This window comes from Pelecanus crispus, chromosome 6, assembly GCF_030463565.1.
Source record: "Pelecanus crispus isolate bPelCri1 chromosome 6, bPelCri1.pri, whole genome shotgun sequence".
NCBI classification, from domain to species: Eukaryota; Metazoa; Chordata; class Aves; order Pelecaniformes; family Pelecanidae; genus Pelecanus; species Pelecanus crispus.
Genome location: NC_134648.1, coordinates 48,849,336 through 48,873,409, shown reverse-complemented (window position 1 = coordinate 48,873,409; position 24,074 = coordinate 48,849,336). Strand labels below are relative to the sequence as shown.

At 57.7% G+C, this 24,074-nt stretch overlaps 1 protein-coding gene across 1 annotated transcript; it reads right to left on the bottom strand.

Moving 5' to 3' along the window:
- Window positions 1–1,778: 1,778 nt before the first annotated feature.
- TMEM63C (transmembrane protein 63C) lies at window positions 1,779–13,535 on the bottom strand. Its single transcript, XM_075712560.1, has 22 exons — window positions 13,338–13,535; window positions 12,872–12,951; window positions 11,650–11,737; window positions 9,377–9,414; window positions 8,822–8,964; window positions 8,459–8,510; window positions 7,920–8,028; window positions 7,402–7,475; window positions 7,216–7,296; window positions 6,968–7,088; window positions 6,716–6,849; window positions 6,360–6,482; window positions 5,705–5,858; window positions 5,031–5,137; window positions 4,280–4,366; window positions 3,695–3,760; window positions 3,415–3,577; window positions 3,089–3,194; window positions 2,712–2,879; window positions 2,310–2,425; window positions 2,074–2,145; window positions 1,779–1,991 (listed from the first exon to the last, which is right to left on the bottom strand). The coding sequence occupies exons 1-22, from the start codon at window positions 13,533–13,535 to the stop codon at window positions 1,779–1,781; spliced, it is 2,493 nt and encodes an 830-aa protein (XP_075568675.1).
- Between the last annotated feature and the right edge of the window lie 10,539 nt (window positions 13,536–24,074).

The window sequence follows — 24,074 nt, the reverse complement described above, 5'->3', positions numbered from 1 at the left end:
CATGCGCATCCCCCCTGCTCCGGCTGGGGCTGCCTCGGAGCAGGCAGTGAGTGCAGCGGCTGAGCTGCAGGCAGTCCCAGGGGCACCTGGGCAGGGAGCCGCAAGCCCCCCCAGGGTGCTTTTTGGGGTCGGGAGGGAGCGGCTGAGCTCAAGGCTCCCCCGAGGCAACCGTTCAGTGGCTAGCATGCCGCAGCCATCGCCCCAGCATGCAGGAGTGTGGGTGGCATGGGGGCCATGAGGTTGCCAGCTGGCGGAGCTGAGACCCACCAGCCCCACGGGGATGTCCCAGCACTCACTTAAGTCCAAGACCCATAGCTTGCTGCTGGGCTGCCTTTTACCCCCCCCCCCCCCAGGGCTGGCACACCATGCCGTGTCCCACCCTCCCAGTGGCACCAGTAATGCTGAGTGGTGCCATGACCGAATGTCTGTCTTCGCACAGCAGCACTCCCCACACCGGCAACCCCAGTGCTGGCAGAGTTGCAGTGTCCCTTCCCTCCCAGCACAGCCCCAGGGTGGTGGCTAGAATTGCTCTGAAGCCAGCAGGAAAATCAGGAGCAGGAAAATCAGCCCCAAGGCCAAAGTGGGGCTGAGCGAGGACCCAGCATGCTCAGGCAGGCTAGCCTGGTGGGAGAGGGGCTGAGCAGGGCAAGGATCTGCTCTCATCCCCAGGGTCCTCCACGGCTGCTGCCAATGAGCTGGAAAACCCCAGGGATGCTGCCCAGGCAAGAGCTGGTGCATTTACACTGACCACAGCAGGACTCACACTCGAGAGGCGGTGCGGCTGCTGCGGGAGCATCCCATGGCTGCAGCTTGTGGGTGAGGGCAGGATGCGGTGGACCAGGACCCAGAGGCCAGAGTCCTGCCAGCCCCTGCCCATTTCTTTTGCAACAGGATGGAGCCATGCAGGGGTCCCATGGCCAGCCCCAGGGAGAGCGCGAGCATGAGGGGGATGCTGCTGGGAAGGATTGGGATGATGAGGAGCTGCCCTCACAGCCATTAAACACACTTGTCCCTTGACCTCCTGCTCCTCCCCAAGGACCCAAGGGCACAGGCATGGTGCAGTGGCAGTGGAGGGATGGGGTGGGAGGGCAGGGAAGAGCTGGGCTTGCATTTTAATGCCTGCCTTGGGGCAGAGCCGCTGGTGCTCAGGAAGACATGGGAGCAGCCCCAGGCACTCACCTCCTCCACCAAAGCACATGCATCTCTGCAGCCCCCGCTGTAATGGGCAAAGCCTTGGGGGCTGCAGTGGGGGCGGGCAGGAGCCTGCACGGCTGGCACCAGGGGACGCAGCGGGATGGCCGCCATGAGCTGTGGGTGGGCAGGGTGGGAAGCAAGGGTTAGGGGTGGCCATCCCCTGCCACTGAGGATCCATGGGAGAGCATGGCAGGTGGGCACATTCATCTGAGCTGTCTGAGCGGCTTCCCCCTCACGGAGGGGCCAGGGCCTCCCTCCTGCCCCCAAAAGCATGGCCTCTCAGAGAGACCCTTTCCCCATGCTGCTGCACCCCCTCTTCCCCACAGTGGGCTGGAAGAGGCAGGTGGGGACAGGGTGGGGGGTGGGCATGGGGCAGGGGGGCTGAACTGGTCCAGGCAGTGGAAAGAACCAGCAGAGCCTCCCGCCACCTCCCATGCAATGGGGTTTCCCCCTCGTGTCAGTCCTGTCGTCCCCCGGCCCCGTCAGCGAGGCGGCCCCCACCAGTGCTGGGAAGGCTCCTTCCTGCTCCCCGGCACGTCCTCCACTCTCAGCACGGCTGGTCCTCGCCTCGGCAGCAGGGATGCTCACTGGTAGCGGGCCTGGCTCTCCAGCACAGGGCCACTCCGGTACTCGCCCTCCACTGTTTCCAGCTCTGTCTCGAAGCTCTGCAGGCCCCCATCCTCCCCGTCCTCTGCTGGCTCCAGGTGGTTGCCCATGGTGCCATAGGACTGGTGCGCCGGGGAGGCTGCCGGTGTCAGGCTCAGCTCGGGCTCCTGTAGGACGGTGGCCACAAAGAGCTGCCCCGGGGGGGGCAGTGGGGGTCAGAGCCCAGGGGAGCAAGGGGGGTGGCCACGGCAGAGCTTGGGGAGGGGTACTCACATTGGAGTTGGGGGTGGAAGAAACGCTGCTCCGCTCCACATCGTTGAAAGCACCCTCAGACTGGTCGGACATCTGGGGAGAGGGAGACCAGGAAGAAACGATGGTTTGGGGGTCCGCAGCCAAAGCCAGGGCAGCATCCAGGTGCTGCCTCAGACTCCCCAAGGCAAACAGACCCAAGGGGCAAGGAGGGGACGCAGTGGGGCGAGGGAACAGAACGGGTGGCTGCCTGCTCTCACCTGGTAGCTGGAGGGTTTCCGGGGCTGCAGCTTCTTCAGGCAGAGGCCAAAGAAGGAGAAGACGATGCAGGAGAGGAGGACCACAAAGGTGAAGAGGGTGACAGGGCGGGTGGGACCTAGAGCACAGAGACACTGGGGCAGCACATGAGCCTCCCAGGACCTGCTGCATGTCCAGCTGAGCCCCAGGCTGGTGCCTGCTTTGGGTCTTAGAAGCTCTCAACTCCCTTCCCAAAACACTAGCTGACACCCCCCTCATCTGCCAAGTCTCCACCACACCTTCCCCCTTCCCATCCCCCTTCCCACCCTCCATGCCATGCCTAACTCAGGGGTGACAGGCTCATCCCCCCAAGCGTCAGACGTGTCCCTCAGCAGTGGCAGGGGGCAGCCCCAAGCTCTCCCTACCGAGGCGCAGGACGGAGAAGAAGAGCAGCCAGAACATGCAGAGGATGGGGGCCACCACGACCTGGCTGATGGCGGCGACATGGAGGCGCTGGGTCAGCTTGGTGGGGATGTACACGTAGTAAATGTTGTACCGGTCAACCATGTGCTTGAGCAGCATGTAGAGCAGCCCTGAGGGGAGGAGAGGGGCCATTTGGGGGGAGGACAATGAGGACAGCCAGGTCACAGGGAGAGCAGGGCAGGCCCAGGGGACAATGCCGAACGGTGCCCTCCTGTACTATGCAGGAAGCTTGTGCTCCCACACCGCTGCTGGTAGCTGGGACAGGCTGTTCTTGGCACGACTGGGGGCAGCGGGACCATAGGCATGGGATCACACTCACCAAAGGGGACGATGATGGGGCAGGTGATGCTGTAGGTCATGACAACAGAGAAGATGCAGCAGGTCCAGGCGTACTCCAGTCCAAACTGGAACTGGTAGGCTTGGCTCTGGGGCACAACCAACAGCGTCATTACTGCCTCTGCGCCTGCAAAGGCTGCACTTGCCTTTGCACCCTGGCCCACACAACGGCCTCTCCGTCAGCCTCCACGAGGCCTGAAGAAGTCTGCACAAACCCCCCCATAGGACCAGGACCGCCTGAGTTTCCAGCAAGCGCATCCCTGCTGTGCCAGGGGTCGCATGGGCTCGGAGATGACCAGAGCCACGTACCCGCTTGACATGGAGCCGCTCAGGCTCAGACTTGGCGAAGCAGAGGCGGGCGGTGTAGACGAGGAGGCCTGGGATGCGCAGCAGCTCCATGGCCGTCCCAATCAGGCTGGAGGTGACCACGTAGTTGACGAAGAAAGCGCCATTGTCCGGGAGGAAAACGCACCTGCCCCACGGACGCAGACAGTGAGAGGGCGCTCGGGCAGGTGGCCAGGAGAGCCACCGGGCCTGCCGTCAAGTGCTCCTGCTCGCCCAGGAGGTTCAGGAGCTCCCTGCTACTCACTGGAACTTGATATCAGCCTTGTCCAGAAAGTGGGTGTCAAAGAGCCAGCGGAAAAAAAGGTCCAGGCTGGAGGGGGGAGAAGAGGAGCAGCTCAGAAAGAGAGGAAGCTGCAGAGCAATGTGGGGAGCACCCAGCGGGCTCGTGCTTTCCCCTGCCCCGGGTGGGCGAGACCCTCTGGACCCTACACCACCAGAGCAGCCCCTTCTGCCACACAGGACCACCACGGCATGGGTGCTCGCCTCCTGGACAGTCAGGATTGCCGCAGCTGGGGCTACGCAGATACCTGACCTGGTCCTTTCAAGGTCTGCTGAAGGGCTGACCCCAAGCAGGGAACCACCAGCACCCTCAGGTCAGCTGTGGCAGCCTGGCAAGCTGCTCCACTCCCCTCCTCCTTCACAGGGAAACTTTCTGCATGTGACCATCTGGGAGCAGCTCAGCACAGCTAAAGAGTGAGTGTTTTCCTCCCCAGAGAGCCATGTTTCAGTGGTGGTGGGCCCTTAGCCCTTTGGGGCTGGCTTGCAGGAGGTGAGGGGCCCAGGTGCGATCCCAGCTTCTGGGGAGCAAGGAGAGCACCACGGTCCGTACCTGCTCAGCCCCAGCGAGGGCAGGATGATGACCATGAATACCAGGAAGAAGAAGCACTTGTGCATGGTGAGCTGATTTTCACTGGACCTGCAGAGAGGGGAGGCAAGAGAAGGACGTCGCACTTTTCTGAGACAGAGCAGCCAGTGAGGGGAAAGGCATCATCCCTGCCCTCTCCTACCATCCCTGCTGGTGCAGACACACAAGAGGCAGCTGTGTGTCTACAATGGGTTCAGAAGCCCCCATTTCCCCCAGGAGAAGGAAGGGAGGTGGTGACAAAGCTCCTGCAAGGACTCAGCAGACCAGGCACAGGGGTTGGGGCTGGTGGAGGGTCAAGACAGAGAAAGCACATTGTAGGAGCTGGGCAGAGCTTCCTCTGCTAGGAGACTTTGAGCATCCTGAACCTGTACCTCTGCCTTGGAGGGCTGGGAGCACGGCTGGGATGTGCCACCTGAGTCAGGGCCATGGCCCTGCTGCTGCCAGTCCACCATCCCATCATCCCTTTCACTGCTTCAGACCCATCTTAAAACCAGCTCAACCTGCCTTTGTTAGCAGCCTGGAAGCTGCTATGGCAAGGAAATGGCTCCTTCGGGCATGGGCTTGGGGCTCTTTCCATGGAGGGCAACACCCATGGGGCTCTGTGGGGGTCTGCCACTCCACTGCTTGTCTCCCTGCAGGTTGGGTCCCACGAGTCCTACTGAGGTTCCTCCCATCTACCACAGCCCTGGGCGAGTGCGGGGCCCAGCCCCATTACCTCGTCCAGTGCGACTCGAAGAACGCCGAGTAGTAGACAAGGAAGGGCAGGAAGACAGAGAAGGCCCAGAGCAGCAGTGTGGGGAAGAACTGGGTGATGATGGGGTTCTGCAGGAGGAGAGATGCCAGACACCCCCTCAGGAGCCCGCCGGAGCTCAGCCACGCTGGAGGCAGCTCCCTGGGCCTCCTGGCACAGGATGGTGTGTGCAGCGGGTGGGCTGGGGCATCCCTTCCCTGAGCAGGGGCATTTGTTTCAGAAGATAAGAGCTTGAGGCCAGCCAAAGGCACCAAGGACATGCTCTGAGCCCCAGTGCCTGTCCAACAGCTCACAGGTCAATGAGCAGGAAGGAGATGTGTTGCTGGCAGCTCCTAACATCTACCAGAGCTCTTCCCACCCCTCTCCTCTTGCATGGACACCAATCTGCCCTCCCCCATGGACACCAGCACCAAAGCCCTGGTTTGCACAGGTGCCCCAGGGCTCTGCCACTGGAAACACATCAAGAAGGGGATGGATGGCAAGCCAGCGGCATGACTCCTCCTTGCCTCTTATCAATGCTCATCCCAGCGATGGCTTGTCTTCTTGGGCCAGTTTAGCACCAGTGCCCTCCCCCTGTCACGGACAAGCCTGGAAACGGAGACCCTTTTGGAAAGCTGGCATGGGGCCCCAGGGACTACCTTGAGGCTCTCCACAGGCTGTGTGACGTTGAACATGTCCATGGTATTGACAATGATGGCTGGCGTGGTGAGGAAGAAGAGGAGGACGAAGAGGCAGATATTAAGGAGGATGAATCTCACCCACCAAGATGTGCCACGGACTGATAAATTCTCCCTGTGAGGGGAAAGCATGACTTGGACATGGTGCGGAGAAAAAGCCACATGTCCTGGGTCTCCTAGCCTGGCTCCCCAAAGCTCTGCCTCCCACTGCCCACACCGGCCATCGGGGCAGCCCCTGCTCTGAGTTCAACCTCTCCCTGTGCTGCTGTGCTGACACCTGCAAAGCCCCCAGGACCAGAGTGACTGCAGTGGAGGTCCATGCCACCAGGAGGCTTGAGTCAGGCTGCAGAAATCAGAGCCTGGCAATCCCCTCAAACCTTGCTTGGCCAGGCCCTGCCACCTGCGGGGTGATCACCCCAGTCACCCCTGGTGACTTCTGCTATGGCCAGAGGAGGGATTGTCAGCCCCTGCTACCCTGAGAAGGCACCCTACCTATATGGGGGCCCTATAACTATAGGTATGGGCCCTGTAACTATGGGTATGGGCTCCCTATAGCTATGGGTATGGGTTCCCCCAGCTGCTTGCCCTCCCTCCCTCTCCTGCCACGGAGGTTCACCAGATGATATCGCTGGGTGCAGGGGCATAGCGAACGCCCCAGTGGTGTGACTTGACCACGGTGGTGACAGAGGACTGCTGGGGGTGCTTGCGGCAGTGGATGTGGCTGTAGTCCTTCAAAATCCTGCAGGAGGAGGGAGCCAGCAGTTGGGTCCAGACCGAGAGCTCAGGACACCCCCCCCCACTTCTCGTGAGACCCTTCCCGCAGCCCCAACAGAGCAGCCGTCTCCACAGGTGGCAGAGGCACAGCAGAGACAGACCCACGGCTTTGGCTGGAGGAGCCAGCAAGGTGCCCCAGCGGTGGTGGCCACCAGGCTGGGGGACATGCCTGTGCTGCCATGTCTGAGGGGTACTCACACAGCTGTCATCCGCTCGTCCTGGAAGGTGACAAAGGCCATGTCAAGCCGCTTGAGTGTGATGCGGTTGCGCTCAGCATTGAATTCATCTGTGAGCTTCTCCTCCAGCTCCCCATAGTACTGCTCAGCATCCACCTGCGGGAGCAGCCAGGGCTCTGCCATGCTCGCCGGGATGGGGCATGGGCGAGCAGCCATGCTCTGCCCTGCCCACAGTGAGGGTGTGCTGCCTGCAGCCCTGCCCGCACCCACCTACCTGCTCAAAGCCACAGAAGCGGCAGCAGAAGATGCGGGCACAGGGGTGGGTTTTGATCATGATCTTCCCCTCTTTCTGCGCCTTGGTGGTAAAGTAAAGCCGCCCCTTCATAGCCTTGCGCCTGCGAGGAAGCCGATAGGGACAAGGGTCATTCGGGGAGCAGCAGACACACAGACTGGGTCCCTTGACAGGCTGGGCAGGAGTGCTACACTCACTCACAGAGGCAACGGGGACCTGCACGCACTCACCTCTCCGCATCCAGCTTCATCAGCTTGCGCACGTCAAAGCAGAACTGGACGCTGGTGACGGTGCAGCTGGGATAAGCCTCGCTGCGGGCACAGGAACACGGTGGCACCAGGAGCCAGGGGATAGGGACAGCCCTTGCCACCTGCCTGCCAGCTGCCCTGGTGAGGCTGCAGCACACCACTACTCACTGGAAATGCTTGATGATAAGGGAAGGGTCTGTGATCTCTTTTGGGATGTGGGTAACCATCAGTGTCCGGGCGACCTGGGGGAGGAGAAGGGGCAGAGGGGGTGGGTGGGTCGGGTACCGCAGGCTGGCTGCCACTGTGCTCACCCTGCTCACCCAGCCACCAGGAAGACAGAGGAGAGCCAGGGCACTGACTGCCACCCTGGAGGCTGGTCAGCACAGACCTCAACACCCGCTCCCAGACCCCAGGGCACAGCCAGAGGCTGCCACCTCCCAGACAGACAGACAGACATAGCAGAGCTTCAGTCTCAAGAGACAAGGCAGTAGGAGGGAGGTATTTGCCTCTGGGCTGCCAGGCTTTCTCCAGAAGCTGGAAAAACCCCACCCTTATCTTTCCCTGCCTGCCCAGTCCTAGGCTGCTTCTAAAGCTCTCCCTACCTACCGGGACCATCCTTTCTGCAAAGCACAAAGTTGTCCATTAGTGCTGAAGAAAGCAGGGCTGGAGGACGGGTGGTTGCTCACCTTCTCGTTCTCTCTGTAGTCAAGGTGAACAGAGTGGTGAGCCATGCAGAGGATGGTGAGGATGAAATAAATGAGGGCGAAGATGCTGTGCAGCCACAGGAGATGGTCCCTGGAGGAGGGGAAGAGGGGATCAGCGAGCGCTGCAGTGGGCACGTGGCACACGGACCAGCCTGGCACTCAGCACGTCACCCACAGCCACCGCCACCACTCCCTGGGACCTCCCCAAGCCGGCTGCTCGACCCCCACCCCAGGGATGAAAGGGGAAGCATCCAGGGTGTTGGCCAAGATACTGCAGAAATGAGGCTGCCCAGAACCCCCAAGAGCACCTCTGCCAGCAGCGGGGTGCAGTGAGCAGTGCCAGCAGGCTGCCCGCTGCAACCGTGTTCATGCACGGTGCAGACAGACATGGGGGCTACCACGTGCTGCTCACGTGGACCCCTCCCCATTCCGGGACTGTGGCGAGCGCCTGCCTGGGCACTCCCAGCAGTGCCCACTGCAGCAGCAGCACCCACAGCCCCCCGGACACGGGAGCCACATACTGCGTTGGGATGTTGGCGATGGTTGTCCGGCCAAAGTGTGTGGGACTGTGTCCTGCAGGGGAAGAGAAGCAGGAGGTTACAGGAATCCAGGGCAGTGTGTGTGTCCAAGCTTCCATGGTTAGTAGCTCTGGTCTTTGCTCCCTCCTTTTCCATCTCCCAGGTCCCTGCTAAGCCCATGCTGCCCTGGAGCTCCCTGGCTTTTGCGTTCCTCTGTCCCACAGCTGATGGTGGGTTCCTGCTCACATGGGGGCTCCTGATGGAGGGGTCCTTCTGCCCTCTGTCCCCAGGGCAGGGTGCTCGGTCCGAGGATGGGGAAGCTTGTGCCATGCTCCTGAGCCATCCCACAACTGGGGAAGCACCTACCCAGGAGGTCCCCCGAGAAGTTGACAGGCAGGATGACGGCCACGGAGAGCACACAAACCAGCATCAGCAGGACCAGGAGGTGCCGCTGGAAGGAGAGGTAGGTGGTGGCGTCGATCCCACACTTGCTCTGAATCTCCTCGTCCCTGGGGGAGAGGCAGGTGGGTGTGAGTGCTGGTGGTGCCTCCCCACCACCTCCCGCCCCGGAGACACCGGCTGCTCCAGCCTCACACAACCCATGCCAACTCACAGCATCCTGCCTGTGGCATGTGGAATTTGGGCAGAGGGAAGGGGGGGTGCAAGCAGCTCTCAGGCTGCCATCCCACTACAGGACCAGCTCCTACTAGAAGAGGTTGAAGCCTGTTCCTTTAGGACAGGGACCAGGAGGAAACACAGAGGTGAGCCCTCTGCTCTCTCTCCCTGGGGGATGCTTTAGGAGGGCTGTCCTCAGCCGCTGGTCCCAGCAGCTCTGGGTGATGTGTGACCACCTATGGGCACTGGCTCCCCAGGGGCAGGCAGCAGTGGGGCATGGCTGCGATGCCGAGGACACACACTTACTTCATCTGGTAGATAGAAATGAGCCAGGAGCAGAATCCCTGGAAGGGAAGAGAGTTGGGATGAGTCAGGGGTGATCACCCCCATCTCCCCGGCGAGGAGCGGGGACACAGCATGCGCTGGGGATGTGTGCGGAGACAGCGTGGTGCCTGGGGCCGGGGGGATGAGCAAACGGAGGCAGTGCCCAGGGCAGCTCGACGATGCTCAGCCCAGCAGCTTGTCTGCAGTGGTGGCCAAAGGCAACTGCCTCCAGAGGAGTGGGAAACACGGGGCATCTCTCTAACACAGGCTCCTGGCTTCCAGCAGCTCCCTCCTCTGTGCCCTCCTTGACAGTCCCTAACATGCAATGTGCTTTTTTGACCACTACCGAGCGCTGAGCTGACACTGCCATAGAGCGATACACGACAACGCCAAGATCTTGTGTAATAGCTCATTCCCTGTCACTGCATCTGCAATATTAGAGTTTTTCTCCCCTATGCATTAAGTTACATTTTACCAATGCTGGAGTTCATGCAAGTTCAAGGTCCCTCTGCAGTCTTCCCTGTCATGGCTGTTCTGAATAACACTCGGCTGCCAGGCCCTTCCTCTTCGCCTCCTTTCCAGAGGGTTTATGCTGACCTTGGATGGGAGAGACCCCAGGCAGTACCCTGTGGGATTCCCTGACCCTACACTGCGAGAGCTGGCAGCTTCTTCCTCCTCTCTATTCCGCAGCTTTACCCAAACCAGGACCTTCCCTCCTACCCCACAGCTCAGCTTCATCTGGTCAACCGCAGTGGGAGGCTTTGGAGGTACACGCATCCCCATGTGCCTGACAGCTCCGCAGGGGCCAGACACCTCCTTAGCGCAGCTGGGCTGACTCCCCTCCGATGCCCTGCTCTGGGGCTCTGCTCTGAAGAACAATGTCTAGGAGGTTGTCCATGCACAGCCCAAGCTCCCTGGGCTGTAATTTCTTGGGTTTTCCAGAAACCCTCCTAAAAAACCAGCATTTATCAGCCAATTCCAAGCTCCCCAGGATGCCCACGTGCAGGAGAGAGGCCGCATGCTGCAGTCAATAGCTTGGCTATTTGTCTGGAGGTGAGTGAGAAGTCCCATGCCTGCTCCTGGGAATTTGTGATAGTAACAGGAATTTGTCAGGCTGCTTTTATTGCAACCTCATCCTCCAGCCCTGCTGTTGGAGGGATGCTCTGGTGCTTCCCCACAAAGAAGGGCTCCTGGGCAGGAATTTGGCCAAGCTCCTCCTCACTGGATACAGGCAACAAAACTTTAGCTCTCCTGCCATGTTCTCGCCTTCTCCAGCAAGCATTTTCTATCTTCACCCCTTATCAGCCCTGCAAACCCTCTGGCAGGTTTCCTGTTCCTGATGTGTGAAGAAAAATCCAGTACTTGCTTTTATGCTCTCTACAAATTTCCCCTCAAACTCCTCTCCCCCCACCCCGCGTTAGCATATTTCACATCTAACCTGGCAGAGTTTAGATTTTCCTCATTTGGGAACAGCTTGACTTTTAAAAGGATGTCTTCTTACATCTAATAACCTCCCTTAATCTGCTCTTTAGCCGTGCTGGCATTCCCTGTGGTCTTTCTCACTTCTTTTTTGATGAGCAATACACATTTGCTCAGAGCATCCAATACCGAGCCTTTGAACAGGCCTCCTGCCACCTGCAAGGATTTTGCTTCTTTACCTTTACTGCCCAGGTTTTTTTTAAGAAGTTCTGTCATTTTTTTCATAGTCACATCAGTGACTGATTTTTGAGCTTTTGTTGCCAAAAAAAAAAGAAACAGAGAGAAAAATGTGTCGGTTCATGCTCATTTCCAGCAAACCTGGTTTGTGCCTGGTGTGGTAGAGAGAAACAAAAGATGGCTTTAAAGCCCCCACAGCCCACCATGCCGGCAGAGCTGGAGGTGTGATCCAGGTGACTCTGTCCCGATGGGGCCAGAAAGGTCCCTGCGGGTGCGCAGAGCAAGGCTCTGGCCACGCATCCAACTCGGTCTCCGCAACCGGCAGGGACGGCCACGCACCTGGGGGATGCTCGCCCTGGCGGGAGCGTCCCCTCCAAGCTGCCGTTCAAGGTAGATGCCTCAAACCAAGCCAGGACAAAGAAACCTTCCACCTTTCCCAGGAATACCCCTCTCCTAAAGGATGTTAAGCAGGAAACCCTACACTGGAGGATTTAATTTCTCCCATTTAACTTCTGACCTAGGTTTCCCATGAAGAGCAGGGTGGGCTGGGCCAGGACGAGCCCAGCCTGGGCTCTGCTGCCACAGCCACCAGCACTCACCACGTCCTTGGTGTCTACGTCCAGGGGGCTGCTCTCTGATGGGGACTTCTCCTTCTCGCTCTGCTCTCCGTAGAAAAGTGACGTCAAACTTTGCAGTGAGCGGAGGAGCGGAGGGGTGAGGCAGGAGAGAAGCAGCAGACAGGAGAGGATGAGCACCCTCAGGGAAGCTTCTCCTAGGAGAACAGCCCGGGAAATGCCCCCCCCCCACCTCCGCATCCTGCGCTGGGGCTGGACCAGCAAATGCCACTGGGCTCGGGGCAGGGGCTGCACTCGCTGCCTCTGCACTGGTGAGTCCCTGGGGCTTCTCTGCGGCCCTGGCCCACAGCAGGGTGGCTGGTGGAGAATTGGCCTTAGCTCCAGGACAAGAGCCTGCTGAACCGGATTTTTATATTCCACCGGTTTCAGCCCTCAAATAGCATTACAGTAAAAGGAACGTAATCAGTGCTTGAATTTTAAGTCTTGATTGCTCTTTTGATCTCCCCAGTGAAGGGAAACATTGCCTTTCCATTGCCAGACTCAGCTCCAGAGCCCAAGCCCAAGAGGAGCTGGCGAGGGGAGAAGGCAGGAGAGGAGCTTTTACAACATTTCCTCCCGCAGGCTGCCCAGCCTTACAGAGACCCCTTCTGTGTGCACCGCCTGCTCAAAGAAAGATGCTCTGCTGCCTGGTGTGAACCATGCTCCGGCAGCCAGACAGCTGTGGGCAGCACAGCCCGCCTGGGAATCTGGTCCGGGCTCTGCTTTCACCAGGACACTGGTATTTAGGGGGGGATGCTGCACCTAGCCCAAAGGATGGGCCAGACAAGCTGCCCTGCTGACATGAGGAACAGTGTTATTGCTGCATGTCTCCCTCTGCCACCTCTGCTGGCCAGCCCTCCTCATCCCAGAGACAGCAGCAGGGGGAGAAGCGGCATCTCAGTCCCCACCCGAAAGCAGCTCTTGGGCCTCTGTCCTTCCCAGGATGGTGCCCTCCCTGGCACCGAGAGCACCGTCACCAGATGGTGCCTGCAAGAGGGAATCAAAGCTGGCTTAGGCTTTCCCTCTCCCTGCAGCAGACAGTGCCTGTGCCTCCATGGGCAAGGGCAGCCAGGCCATTCCTAGCGGGAAGGAGGGACAGGAAGACCTGCTGAGCTTCTCCATGGGCCACCCCGCAGCACCAGCCCTCCTGCCAGCCCTCTTGGAGAGTCTGGAGCTATCACCCATGGTGGCCTCGTATCCTGCTCACCTATCATTGTCCATCAGCAGCGCCAGGCGCCCATAGTCCCAAGCCGCTTTCCGAAGGCAGGAGAAGATCAGGAGCAGAAGCTGGAAGAAGAGGGAAGAGGAGAGGTGAAGGGTTTTGCCACAGGTTCTCACCCTGTGGGGCCTCCCCACATCCCTCCTTTCTGTTTTCCCACTCATGAGCCCCAGCTCATGCAAAACTCTTGCCTCAAGCCAAACTGCTCCTGCTCTGTGATCTCACCACTGCTGCCCAAGTGCCACCTGCTGCCCACCATGAGGTGGGCAAAGCTCTTGGTCCCCTGCACTCAAACCCATTCCCCCCAAAAAGCCAGGCACACTGGCATGCACACGCGTGTGGCTGTCAGCACACCTGTAACACACACACACACTCTCATGCTCACAGCCAGTCTCTGACACCCCAGCCAGGGGCTGTGGTGCCTGTGGACATGGCACCCTCCTGGCCGGCTCACCAGCCAGAGGATGAAGTTGATGGCGAGCACGGTGGGCACGCCGCCGAACGGCAGCCCTTCCAGGACAGTGCTGCGGGAGTGAGCGCTGAAGCATTGCTCCTCCGTGCTGTTCACCAGGGTGTCCAGGAAGCTGAGCATGTCCAGCGAGGTGGGGCCGGCACCGTCAGGCGCTGGCTCCACCGAGTACACGCTCTCCATCGGTGCTGTCGTGGGGCCTCACCCTGCAACACAGGGGCAGGGGTGCAGATGGAGAAGCCTTTGCTTGAGAAAGGGCTGTGGCTCTTCCAGGTCCTCCAGTGAGGTCTGAGGGGCTCACTAATGGCAGGGAGGGGAGACTGGCTGGTGACCTTGGAACTTCCCCAGCCCTAGTCTCTCTCCCAGTGAGGGGCTGTGGGACACAGGGCAGGGGGTGCTGCTGAAGAAATCTCACAGCTACCCTTTCCCCACCCCATTAAACCCCATGCTATTTGGTTGTCTCCATCATACCCGAGACAGGTCTCTCACCACCTCTGCCCCTCAGTCCTGGAAGCTGGGTTGAGTCATGGCCACCCTGGTACAGTCAACAGGCAGGAATGAGGAGCTGAAGCATTTGCTTGAGTTTCTGAAAATATGAGCAATGATGATGTTAACAACTGGGCTGCTAGGGCTGTGCTTGCTTCGCTCCCTGCAGCCAGATATCTACTGCATGTGGAACATCCCCCAGCCCTCCCTTCTCCTCCAGTGTCACGGTCTGTGTGACTCAGGAGCTGTGGGACCTCCCTTCTGTCTTGCCACCAGAGCAGGATTGCTCCTTCCAAGATATCTTGAAGTCTTCAGAAGAGTCAGCTTCTCGAAACCCTAAATGCCAAGGTTCCCCCCATTTCCCCAGAAACTGATAGCGCAGGCTACAGCCCTCACTGGTAGGAAACACTTAAAGGCCATTAACGGCCAAGACCGTGGCATGTTTCCAAAACCTTTCCTATTGCCATACTTTAAGTAGGAGAGGATCCTCTCCAAACCTCCAGTGCCTGGGACCCCTGGGAACAAGCACCCTACAGCAGCCAGCATGAACCAGCATGGCTGTCGCTCACAGGGGTGCCACAGACCTGCGTGCCAGGACAGTGCCACATGGCCACTGCACTCACTAGAACTACAGGAGGAGAAGGAACCAGCACAGCAAATGCTAACAAACACGGGGTGGGGAAAACATGGCCAGAATCTCTCCTCCTCGCATGCCTGCCATGTCTTTGTGCCTTAGAGCCCCCATCAGCACCTCCAGCCAGCTGCTCCCAGGTCTCAAGAGCTGCGTGGCCTTCAGAGTAGGACAGCTCTGACTGTGGTGAGACTAACCACATCGCTGGGGTGAGAGGCACCCTGGAACAGTGTGTGGTCTTCAGGGTGTGCTCAGGATGGTCCCTTAACAGGTTATTGGGGAGTTTTCAAAATGGCAACTAGATTGGGTCAGTAATGTCTCTTTCAAAAAGGCCCCAAGGTAGGATGTCTAGTTTTTAGGCAGATAAACCCAGAGGCCTGAAGACCCTGCTTAGGGGAAGACAGGTTACTGGGGTGGAGGGGAACAGATGGAGAAGGAAACTTTGTCTTTGGAGGCCTTGAGCAACCAAACGTAATTTTGAAGTTGACCCAGTCCTGAGCAGGAGCTTTTATCAGCTGACCTCCAAGAGGTCCCTTCCAACCTCAGTTATTCTACGTCCCTATTCTCAGGGACTTGTGCTCCTGACAAGGACATCTTTTGGCCCACCTGAAGTTCATAAGGAGCTACATGAGTGCCTTGCCCCACAGACATGCTGAGGCATGTGCATGTGCAAAGGCCACGTGAAACCCCATCATGCCCATTAACACGTACTCCTGTGAGATTTGTATTCAAGCTGCTGGGCATTCATTCACCTCCTTCCTTTTTATCTATATTCCAGCCACAACTGGGACCCTGCTGCAGCCCCTGCAGTCACCCAGTCACAGCTGATCCCTGGCTGCAGGATGCTCACAGCCCACATGGACAGGATGGAGGAAGGGGAGCAGGAGCTATGGTCTGATTAAGCAATGGAGGAGGATGCAAACAAAGACAGCCAGCACCTCGAGGGACCTGGAGATGCAAAGTATTTATGGTGGGGTTTTCTTCCCATCAAGACCAAACAGGATCGACTCTGCTTCAACACCAAAGGAAACCTGATTAAGAGGTCCTTGGGGAACAGAGACAGAGCATGCACAAAATGCCTCAGCTTAGAAAGGGGATCTTCCTGAGCTCTACATGGATTTGCTTTTGTTGGGAAACATATACTTCTGCTGTGTCAGTGTGACAGATGGGAGACTACAGCAGCACGTGGGTTTATGTGCACTGCTGTAGCCTCAGCCTCTCTCTCTTAGACTGTGCAGCTTCCTGCTTGAGGAGATTAGTCCTGTGCTAAAGCTCCTGAGGAACCCAGACACCCCCACTCCCTGGCTGAGCAGTGGGTAGGATGGGGGTGCTGGGGCAGGAGATGACACAGATTAAACGCCTGAGACACTGACTCTCTTTGACCTCCTCATCTGAGGAAAGGAAAGACTGAGGGAGGCTTTCAAACACAGAGCTGACAAAAAGAAAAAAAAAAAGGCTCTGACAGCCTGGCAAATGCAATCAGGTGGACACCATGGATTCCCAAGAGATTCTCAACCCAAGCTCTCGAGAGGGTTGAAGAGCTTAAGACCTAGTCTTGGTGCCTGCAGTTTCCAAATTAAACACAGAGGTGACTTGCTATTTTCTTCACTTCTGAAGCCTAAATTCCAGCCCAAAGAAAAATCTCCAGTGGAAGCCAAAGAGCACCTGGGATGCTTGGACCAAGGCTGTGACCCCAGCTCACCCCACTCCAGTGTTAGGCTGGCATCTGGCTACCTGCATAGATGCCTCAAAGGGATGTTAGAAGCCGCTGAACTACAGGCATCAAGATCCCCAGGCCATGCAGACCCATGGCAGTCCCTCTTACTGTGCATATGGTGCATTGTCACCTGGGGCATGGGCTTCAGTGTCTGCTACAGATCTGCCCATGCTGCCTACAGCATCTTCAGTTCTCTTCAGAGGTCCTAGCCATATATGTATTGATCTGGCCAGTCCATGGTGTCTGGAGACATCATACCCAAGCCGGGATGGTTGATGATTAGTGTGGCTCCCAAAAGAACTGCCAGGTTACCTGAGATATGCTGATACCGCTCCAAAGGGCATCCCAGTAGACTTGGGGCTGAAGTACCATCCCTGCAGCCAGGTGTGAAGTAAAGGATGGGCTGGCAAAGCCTCCCTGTAGTGCCCTCAGTCATGACCTGCCTCCCAGATGGGGTTGGGAGTCCTGTACTTCAAGGCCCAGCATGGACCCATTGGGATAACAACCCCTGAAGAAGGAACTCCAACAAGGGGAGACCCGTGGGAAACAAGTGGGCCACAGTGACAAGCGGCAGCCATTTGCCCTGGCCCGCCTGCCTCCCACTTGCCATCAGGCGGCTGTGAAACCACTGGGGCCTCTGGACGGGGTCAGCCCTTTCCTACAGAGATGCTCTCAATCTGTTCTCCCCATGTGCACGTCTCCCTCCCTCCCCTCCTCCTGTAAGCAGTAGAGCCATTGCCATCTGGCATTTTCAGCTGCTAAATAATTCACTTCCTTTTTGTTAACAAGGAGAGTGTGTGTCTGACCGAGGGAGCTGTTGGACCTTCAGCAAATAAACAAGGAGACTCTTAGCAACCTCTGAGTCCCCTCTCTGCCACCACCACTCCACTACCCAGCAGTAAGATCCTGCAGCTTGTTTCTAGGCACCTCGTTCACACTCACAGGAGGAACATCCTGCTGCAGGATGGTGGGGTGAGCGGGATTGTCACACAGATCAGTACAGGTTGTCTTTCCCTATTAAGTCCTTGTTGCTGCCCCCTTCCCCCAGTAGCAGATATTTTGCTCCTGGTGGCCAAAAGCAATGGGTTCCTCCTGGAGGTGGTGCTAGCATCTCACGCTCCAAGCTCTCCTGTCCACAAACCTCCCAAATGCAAGTCTTTACCCAAGCAGCCAAACTGGTTCCTGTCTCTCCACCCAGCACTGCACAGAGAAATTTCAGGAGCAGAAGAATCCTGAAGGCACTGGTCCGGCTCTCTCCCCTCTCTCTCAGGCGTTTCCAACTCCGCTGCCCAAAGGAGCCATCACGTGGTGCTCAGACCTGTAACACAGCCCTTGCGGCGTGACACAGCTCATGTGAAGCTGATCTCAAGCTCATTCTCCTGCCTTTTCCCTGGTCCCTTCACCCCTAGATACCCATGGAAACCCACCTCCAAATACCCAAACTGGTACTTTTCTAGACTGTTTGTTCCAGCTAATCTCACCTTTTATGGTGCTGCTCTTAGAAAAGCTTATGCAAATTATATAGTTGCAGCATTACCGTTAAAATAACGATTGGGAACAAACAGCTAAAAGTAAATCATGTACATGTTCTAGGAACAGCGCATGCAGCAGAAACAGGGAGAGGAGATTTCTGCTCACGTGCTCCAGGAACAGCTTGAACTCATACCTGTAGGACATGTTCAACCTCCCTCCAACTGGAGGAGATTTACTTGGTATACAGAGTGAGAGATCACACAGACACTGTAGGTCAGCCTTAAAGTCACTGTTAAAACACCTAAGCTAAATTTTCCCACCAAAAGTATAAATTAATTCAGTATTTTGCAATACCCTGGTGAAAGCACTCTGTGATCGTATCTTAAAGGTCCAAATGAACCCCACAGCATCGCTAGACCAGATCCTATTCCCAGCTATACCACTCTCATTGTGCTTTTCCCAATCTTTAATGGCCAGAGGAGGAAATACTGTTGTGAATAACAGAGCTGGGTGGGTGCCTTCATCTCCGGAAGGTGCTGGGAGAGCTTTCTGTTAGCTCCAGATGCCAACCACAGACAGGCGTCCCTCAGAGCAGCTGCTGTCCTGGAGGAGTGACAGCGACGGGCAAGTCAAGAAGCACAGGAGTGGGCAGGGTTGCAGCTGGGAAAATGATGCAATAGCATAGAGGCAGAAATCACAGTTTATGGTCTACCCAATCTAGGTCTTACTTAGAGGAAAGATGGTAAAATAGGGTCAGAAAACGTGCAGAGTACTAGAGAAAGGCAATCCTTCTTTCTCCTCTTTGCAGTGGCTGTGAATGGACAGCGAATGTATGAGATTTGCCATTGAAAGTGATTTGCTGGATAATTTCTATGAAGCCTTTCCAGTGTGTAAGGTTTGCCTTGAATATTCAGTGTCCTGTTTGTTTTGCTGATACACCAGCATATGGTTCTCTCCGGTTGGGTGGGCACTAATCCAGAGAATCAGATTTCCAATTGAAAATAAGGCATTTCTTTTATGAGAATGCAATTTTTCAAAATTTGTCTTTCCCTTGAAGCACCCTGCCAGCAAACTCATTTTCTAGGGGATTCACGGACAGCTGGAGTAGCAAAACACCAAAACAAAGTCTTGGGAGTGCTCAGATGACTAAGCCGGGCTTCTCGGCATGCCTGTGCTCACTCAGCCTTGGCGTCCTGCTCCAGCAGGGAGGGCATTACTAATTTCGGCTGGTGGATGGGCAGCCAGGGCACAGGGCTGCTGATGGAGCAGCCCGTGGCCATGTGAAGCCAGCAGAAAAGGCAGGCTGAGGAGCCAGACCATGTCTCCTAGAAAGCAAGCATCCTGCTACCTGACTGCCTCTGCATCCTTCTTCCTTCACAAGGAGCTGTGGCCAGGCTGTGGGAGGGGAAAATGAGGACCACCATCATGGGAAGATCAGGTTTATGCCCTGGTGTGCCCAGGGCCAGGCAGGGAGGTGAATCTCTGGTGTCCCACCTTGTGGGACTGCAGTGACCGACCTTGCGGGACTGCAGTGACCGGGACGGCCAGGAAACCAGAGCCTCTGCCACTGACTCAGCACAACTAACGGCCTTGGGCTGGGAAAAGGCTTACCAACACCCTGCGCTGAGCTCAGCTCACGCCCCAGCAGAGATAGTTTTGGCACCAAAGGGCACAGTGACCTCTCCACCCCTGTAGCTCGGTGCATGGGAGAACAGGCACACCACGGGCCACATCCAGCCCTGAGGGGGATGAGCACAGTGGGAATGGGACCACAGACACAGCCCTCCAAAACCCTGTGTGGGTCCAAAGTGTTCCTCCCTGGCTCTCACTTCGCCCTTCTCTCTTAGAGTCACGGCCTCCAGGTCCAAAAATCAAAGAGGGCATGGGCTGCCAGCGACTCGTGGGGGTGAGCAGGTACAGGACAGCAGCATCCTGGGCAGGGCTCTTCACACCACCTTCAGCATCTTCAGGGCAGATGCCTGCATAGGAGACCAGCCCCGCTGTGACAGCACCCACCTCCCTGGGGCTGCATCCCACAGAGCCACGGAGAGTGGAGCCAGACCCCACTGGGGAGCCAAGGTGCTGGATGCGGAGAGGCTGGTGGCACAAACACTGCCACTGGTGTGAATGCTGCGCCCACACCCTCCTAAGGCTACAGCACAGACAACCCACCAGCAGAAACCCCCATCCCATCACCAGCAGGACGCAGCAGCCTCACATGCAACATACACCAGCCCATCCCGTTAGCCTGCTGGAAACAAGACACATCGCCCCATGAGCGGCAACCTGGCCAGTGGGCTACAGAGGCTGGGGTCAGTAAGGTTGGGAGGCAAAGGACCACCCTGCAGCAACTAATGACTCCTAATGGGTATAAACACCTGCTCAAAGTCTAACTTTGTCATTGCCAGTCAAGACATGATTGCTTAGAGGGATCAAGAGGACTCAACAGCCGGTGTCCCTCATCCCCATATCACCCACAAGTGACCCTGGGCACATGCATCCGGGTGCTTGTGAGGATGGGGGGGATGAGTGTGGGAGTGAGTGGGCTCAATGAGAAAACAAGCATGAGAGCATGGCTGAGTAAAATAAACCTGCTTAAAGATGGTGTAAACAAACACCACCTTCCCTGCCCATAAGCTCTGGCACTGCTTTCCCCTCGAGGGGCCCAAACGCGCACCAGGCTCACTGCCAGCCAGGGCAGGGTGGTGGGGGGAGCAGCTGGCCCACGAGGCCACCCAAGCCCTGAGGATGCAAACCCCGTAGTGATCCCCCCCGCGACACCCCCACTCCTGTTTCCAAATGCTTCACGTGTGCCCCCCTGGGAGCTTCCTACAGAAAGGGATGGCAGGGAGGCACAGGGATCCACAGCCAGGGACCACATGGGTGAGTGGGTGGGAATGAGGGATGAGGGAATGTTCCTGGGACAGAAAATGCATTTCCTCCCTGCTCCCCGCTCCTTACCCAATACTCCCAAACTGCCCTGCCAACACTGACCATCTAAACTATGCGACCCACCAGGAAGGAGAGACCACGACCCTGTTTTGGGGAGCCAAGCATGTTTTTCTGCTCTCAGGAGTGGCGGGTTGCCACCACCTTCAGGAAACCCCGCACAGGGTCACACCGCCCCAAGAGAAAAAAAACTGAGACTCACCTTAAACCAACACAGCATTTCAGAGCAAAACCCTCCCCTGCCACGTCCCCCTGTGGTGGCTGCTGCATCACCCCCAGCTCCCTGCCCTCCCCTTCTTCCCTGGCACTGCCCTGCAGACCCAGGGGTGGCCGTGTTTTGGCGCTGGGATGGACTAAGCTCCATGTATGAGGTTTTTGGACGAGAAGACATCCCAGCCCCCAGCGGGGCTCTCCACAGGTCAATGTTTGTGGCCTTCCCCTGCGGTATGGCAGCCACCTGCACAAGCCCCTTCTCCCCAAGGGATGCTGCGGACCAGGCAGGGCAGCACTGACTCGCTGCAGTGCTCCTCAGCACGAGAATAAAGCCAAACCTCAGGCAACCGAGAGCAAATGGTGCTTACGGGGAGATCTACAGCCGGGGAGGTTTGTTTGGGCCGGCGCGTGGGAGACGCCGTGCACAGAGCAGCTCTTCTCCAGTGCCTCCTCTACGCATGTGCGAGCCAGCGGCTGCTGGAGCCAGCACACAGCGATTGGGAAGGAAGAACCGGAGCAGAGTTTAGTCGTTCCACCCCCAGCCCTTTTCGCCACTTTTGACTAAGCTGCCACTGCAGGCCGGCTCTATCCCCTATTTGTTTTACATTTCAATATCCCGCTGCGCACACAGCTTAGCTCCTCTGCAAAGCACCGAGCAAACATGAGCTAATTGGGCTGCAGGCTCCCCAGGGCAGGGGCCCATTGCTCATTCTGTGTCATGCACCCTTATCCTCTGGTAAGGCTTAAATCAGCTCTTCAGCACAAAGGATTACCCAGGCCAGGCCCAGCCCGAGTGCAGGGCAGGGAACCGCCGGGCTGCTGGTGGACGATGGCTGGGAGCAGAGAGCCAGGGAAGCCAGCTTATAAGAAAGATAGGGACAGGCTTTTTAATAGGGCCTGTAGTGATAGGACAAGGGGTAATGGTTTTAAACTAAAAGAGGATAGATTCAGACTAGATATAAGAAAGAAATTTTTTACAATGAGGGCGGTGAAACACTGGAACAGGTTGCCCAGAGAGGTGGTAGATGCCCCATCCCTGGAAACATTCAAGGTCAGGTTGGCCAGGGCTCTGAGCAACCTGATCTGGTTGGAGATGTCCCTGCTCACTGCAGGGGGGTTGGGCTGGATGACCTTTAAAGGTCCCTTCCAACCCAAGGCTTTCTATGATTCTATGAAAAAGCTGGGGCTGACTGCAGGGCACAGAAGTTGCTCGCAGGTGGGAAAGGAGCAGGGAGTCATCAACATACACACACGTGCACATGCGCATGCACACAGGAAAACAGTATTTCAGAAAAACAGTAAAGGCAGCTCCCGGCACCACCAGGTCCCCACCCCGAGCTGGGATGCTGAAGGCTGCTCGCAGTCCGCAGAGCAACCCCTGAGCTTGCAATTAATTAACGATGATATGCACAGGTGAGGACAACTCCCAGCCCCTGCTGCCTGCGGGACTGAGGGCCCTGGCAGCAGCCGGCCCTAGGGAAGGGCTTGGGCAAAGAATGTCCTTGGGTTGTTTACTGCCTGCCAGCTCCAGGACAGCGGCATGTTGCGCCCACGCACAGCCAGCCTGGCAGGAGCTCCCATTTGGCATCGCAGGCTGAGGAAGGCCTCTCAGCAAGGCTGTGACGGTGATGGGATGTTGGGCATTTAGAGGCAGATTGCTTCTTCCTCCACCCAGGTAACCATGCTCAAACAGAGGAGGATTTTAAGGCCTGTGAGAAGGAAAGTGCCACCTCTGCTGGGAAAAACACTCCTTCGTGGAAAGCTATATGGAAACCAGGAGCAGCCGTGGCATGGTCGGGGGCCAGGCTGAGGCTGTCACTGCGGGTCACAGGCATCTTTCACAGTGACACAATGTGCCAGGAGCATTGTGGTCCCTGGTGATGGCGGAAAAGGCAGGCGAGCAGCTCCTTCCTCCCTGAGCCCCCTCTGCTGTTCGGGGAGCAGGGAGCTGTGGGAGGTGGAGAGGAAAGTGGGAGGTTTATCTGCTGCCATTTATAAAGCCACCTGCTGCAGGGAGACTGCCAGCCACAGGAGCGGCCAGCACAGCCCCTTTGAGCACAGCTACAGCCGTCCCCGGCGAGCAGAAGGAACCTCACCCCAGGGCAGAGGCAAGGAGACGACTGTGCTTTGCACACGCGTGCAAGCATGCTCGGGCCATGCAATGAGGGGGATGCAGACTGGGGAGCAGCCCGATACCGCACTGCTTGGACCAGGCAACTCCGGTGGCTTTGCACCCAGTGTCCTGCCCGTCTGGGATGGCACGGCATGCCTGGGGATGGCAGGGACCTCACCACTGAGCTGGTGGAGAAAGCAGGCACATTTCAAGTCCCCTGCGCAGTTGCTCTCAGCTGCTGAGCTCCAGCCAGCCCCGCTCGCGGCTGATGCCCACAAGCCTGCTGTGTGATGGGCGGCGAGCGTGGGTGCATGGCAGGCTAGCAGGGGTCCAGCTCTGCTCCATTCCAGCCTGCTACTGCCTGACAGAGACCTAGGGGCACCCTGCAACCAAGCACTCTCATCCCACAGCCTCCCAGGGGCCAGCATAAGGTGGGCAGCATCATGCTTGTCCCATTGATCCCCTTCTCCTCAGGCCACCCGCGCACCTCCCTCCACACTGCTCTGGAGGAGGCCTTGGTGCCTCACTGCTACCAGCCTCCCCTCCTTCACTCCTCCCCAGCTTCGAGCAGCCACAACGTCCCCCGCAGCTGATTCTGCTTGCAGGAGCAAAGAAACACTCCTGCCCTGCCCAGCTCCCCTCTCTGCAAGTACAAAAGCTTCTTCCCGAGAGCAGTGGGTTACAACACTATATATATACACACACACATGAAGTACGATTTTAGAGCATCTGCAGAGCTAGAACATTTCTATCGCCTGTGCTCGGTGCCAGGAGCAGAGCGAGGTTTGGGCTCCAGCATGAGCCCACAAGCACACCGCTCACCAATCCTGGCCCCGATGAGGCTTTCCTCCCGCCTCTGCCCAGCTTCCGAGCAGATTTGGGCAACACCAGATGACCAGGATGAATCACACCGCCCTGGGAATGTGGGAGCTGGCAGCTCAGCGAAGGCTCTGGCACCAGCGGGTTGCACAAGCCAGGATGGCCCCAGCAGCGGCTGTGCTAGCTGCATCCAGCCATGCCAGAGGGATTAGCTCTCAGCATACTGGTTCGAGTCAATAGCACACCGAAGGGAAGGGGAAGCCTTTGATGGTGAACACAGGGGCCTGCAATGGGAGGACAAGGAGACAAGGTGCTCCCCAA

Bases quoted from the DNA above. Each gene is read 5' to 3' on its own strand.
- TMEM63C (XM_075712560.1), bottom strand. From the start codon at position 13,535: ATGGAGAGCGTGTACTCGGTGGAGCCAGCGCCTGACGGTGCCGGCCCC. The intron at 11,738-12,871 runs GTGAGCAGGATA...CTCACTGCAAAG, and splicing joins CTGCTGATGGACAATGATAG to TTTGACGTCACTTTTCTACG. The intron at 8,029-8,458 runs GTATGTGGCTCC...CCCCTCCTCCAG, and splicing joins ATCGCCAACATCCCAACGCA to GGACCATCTCCTGTGGCTGC.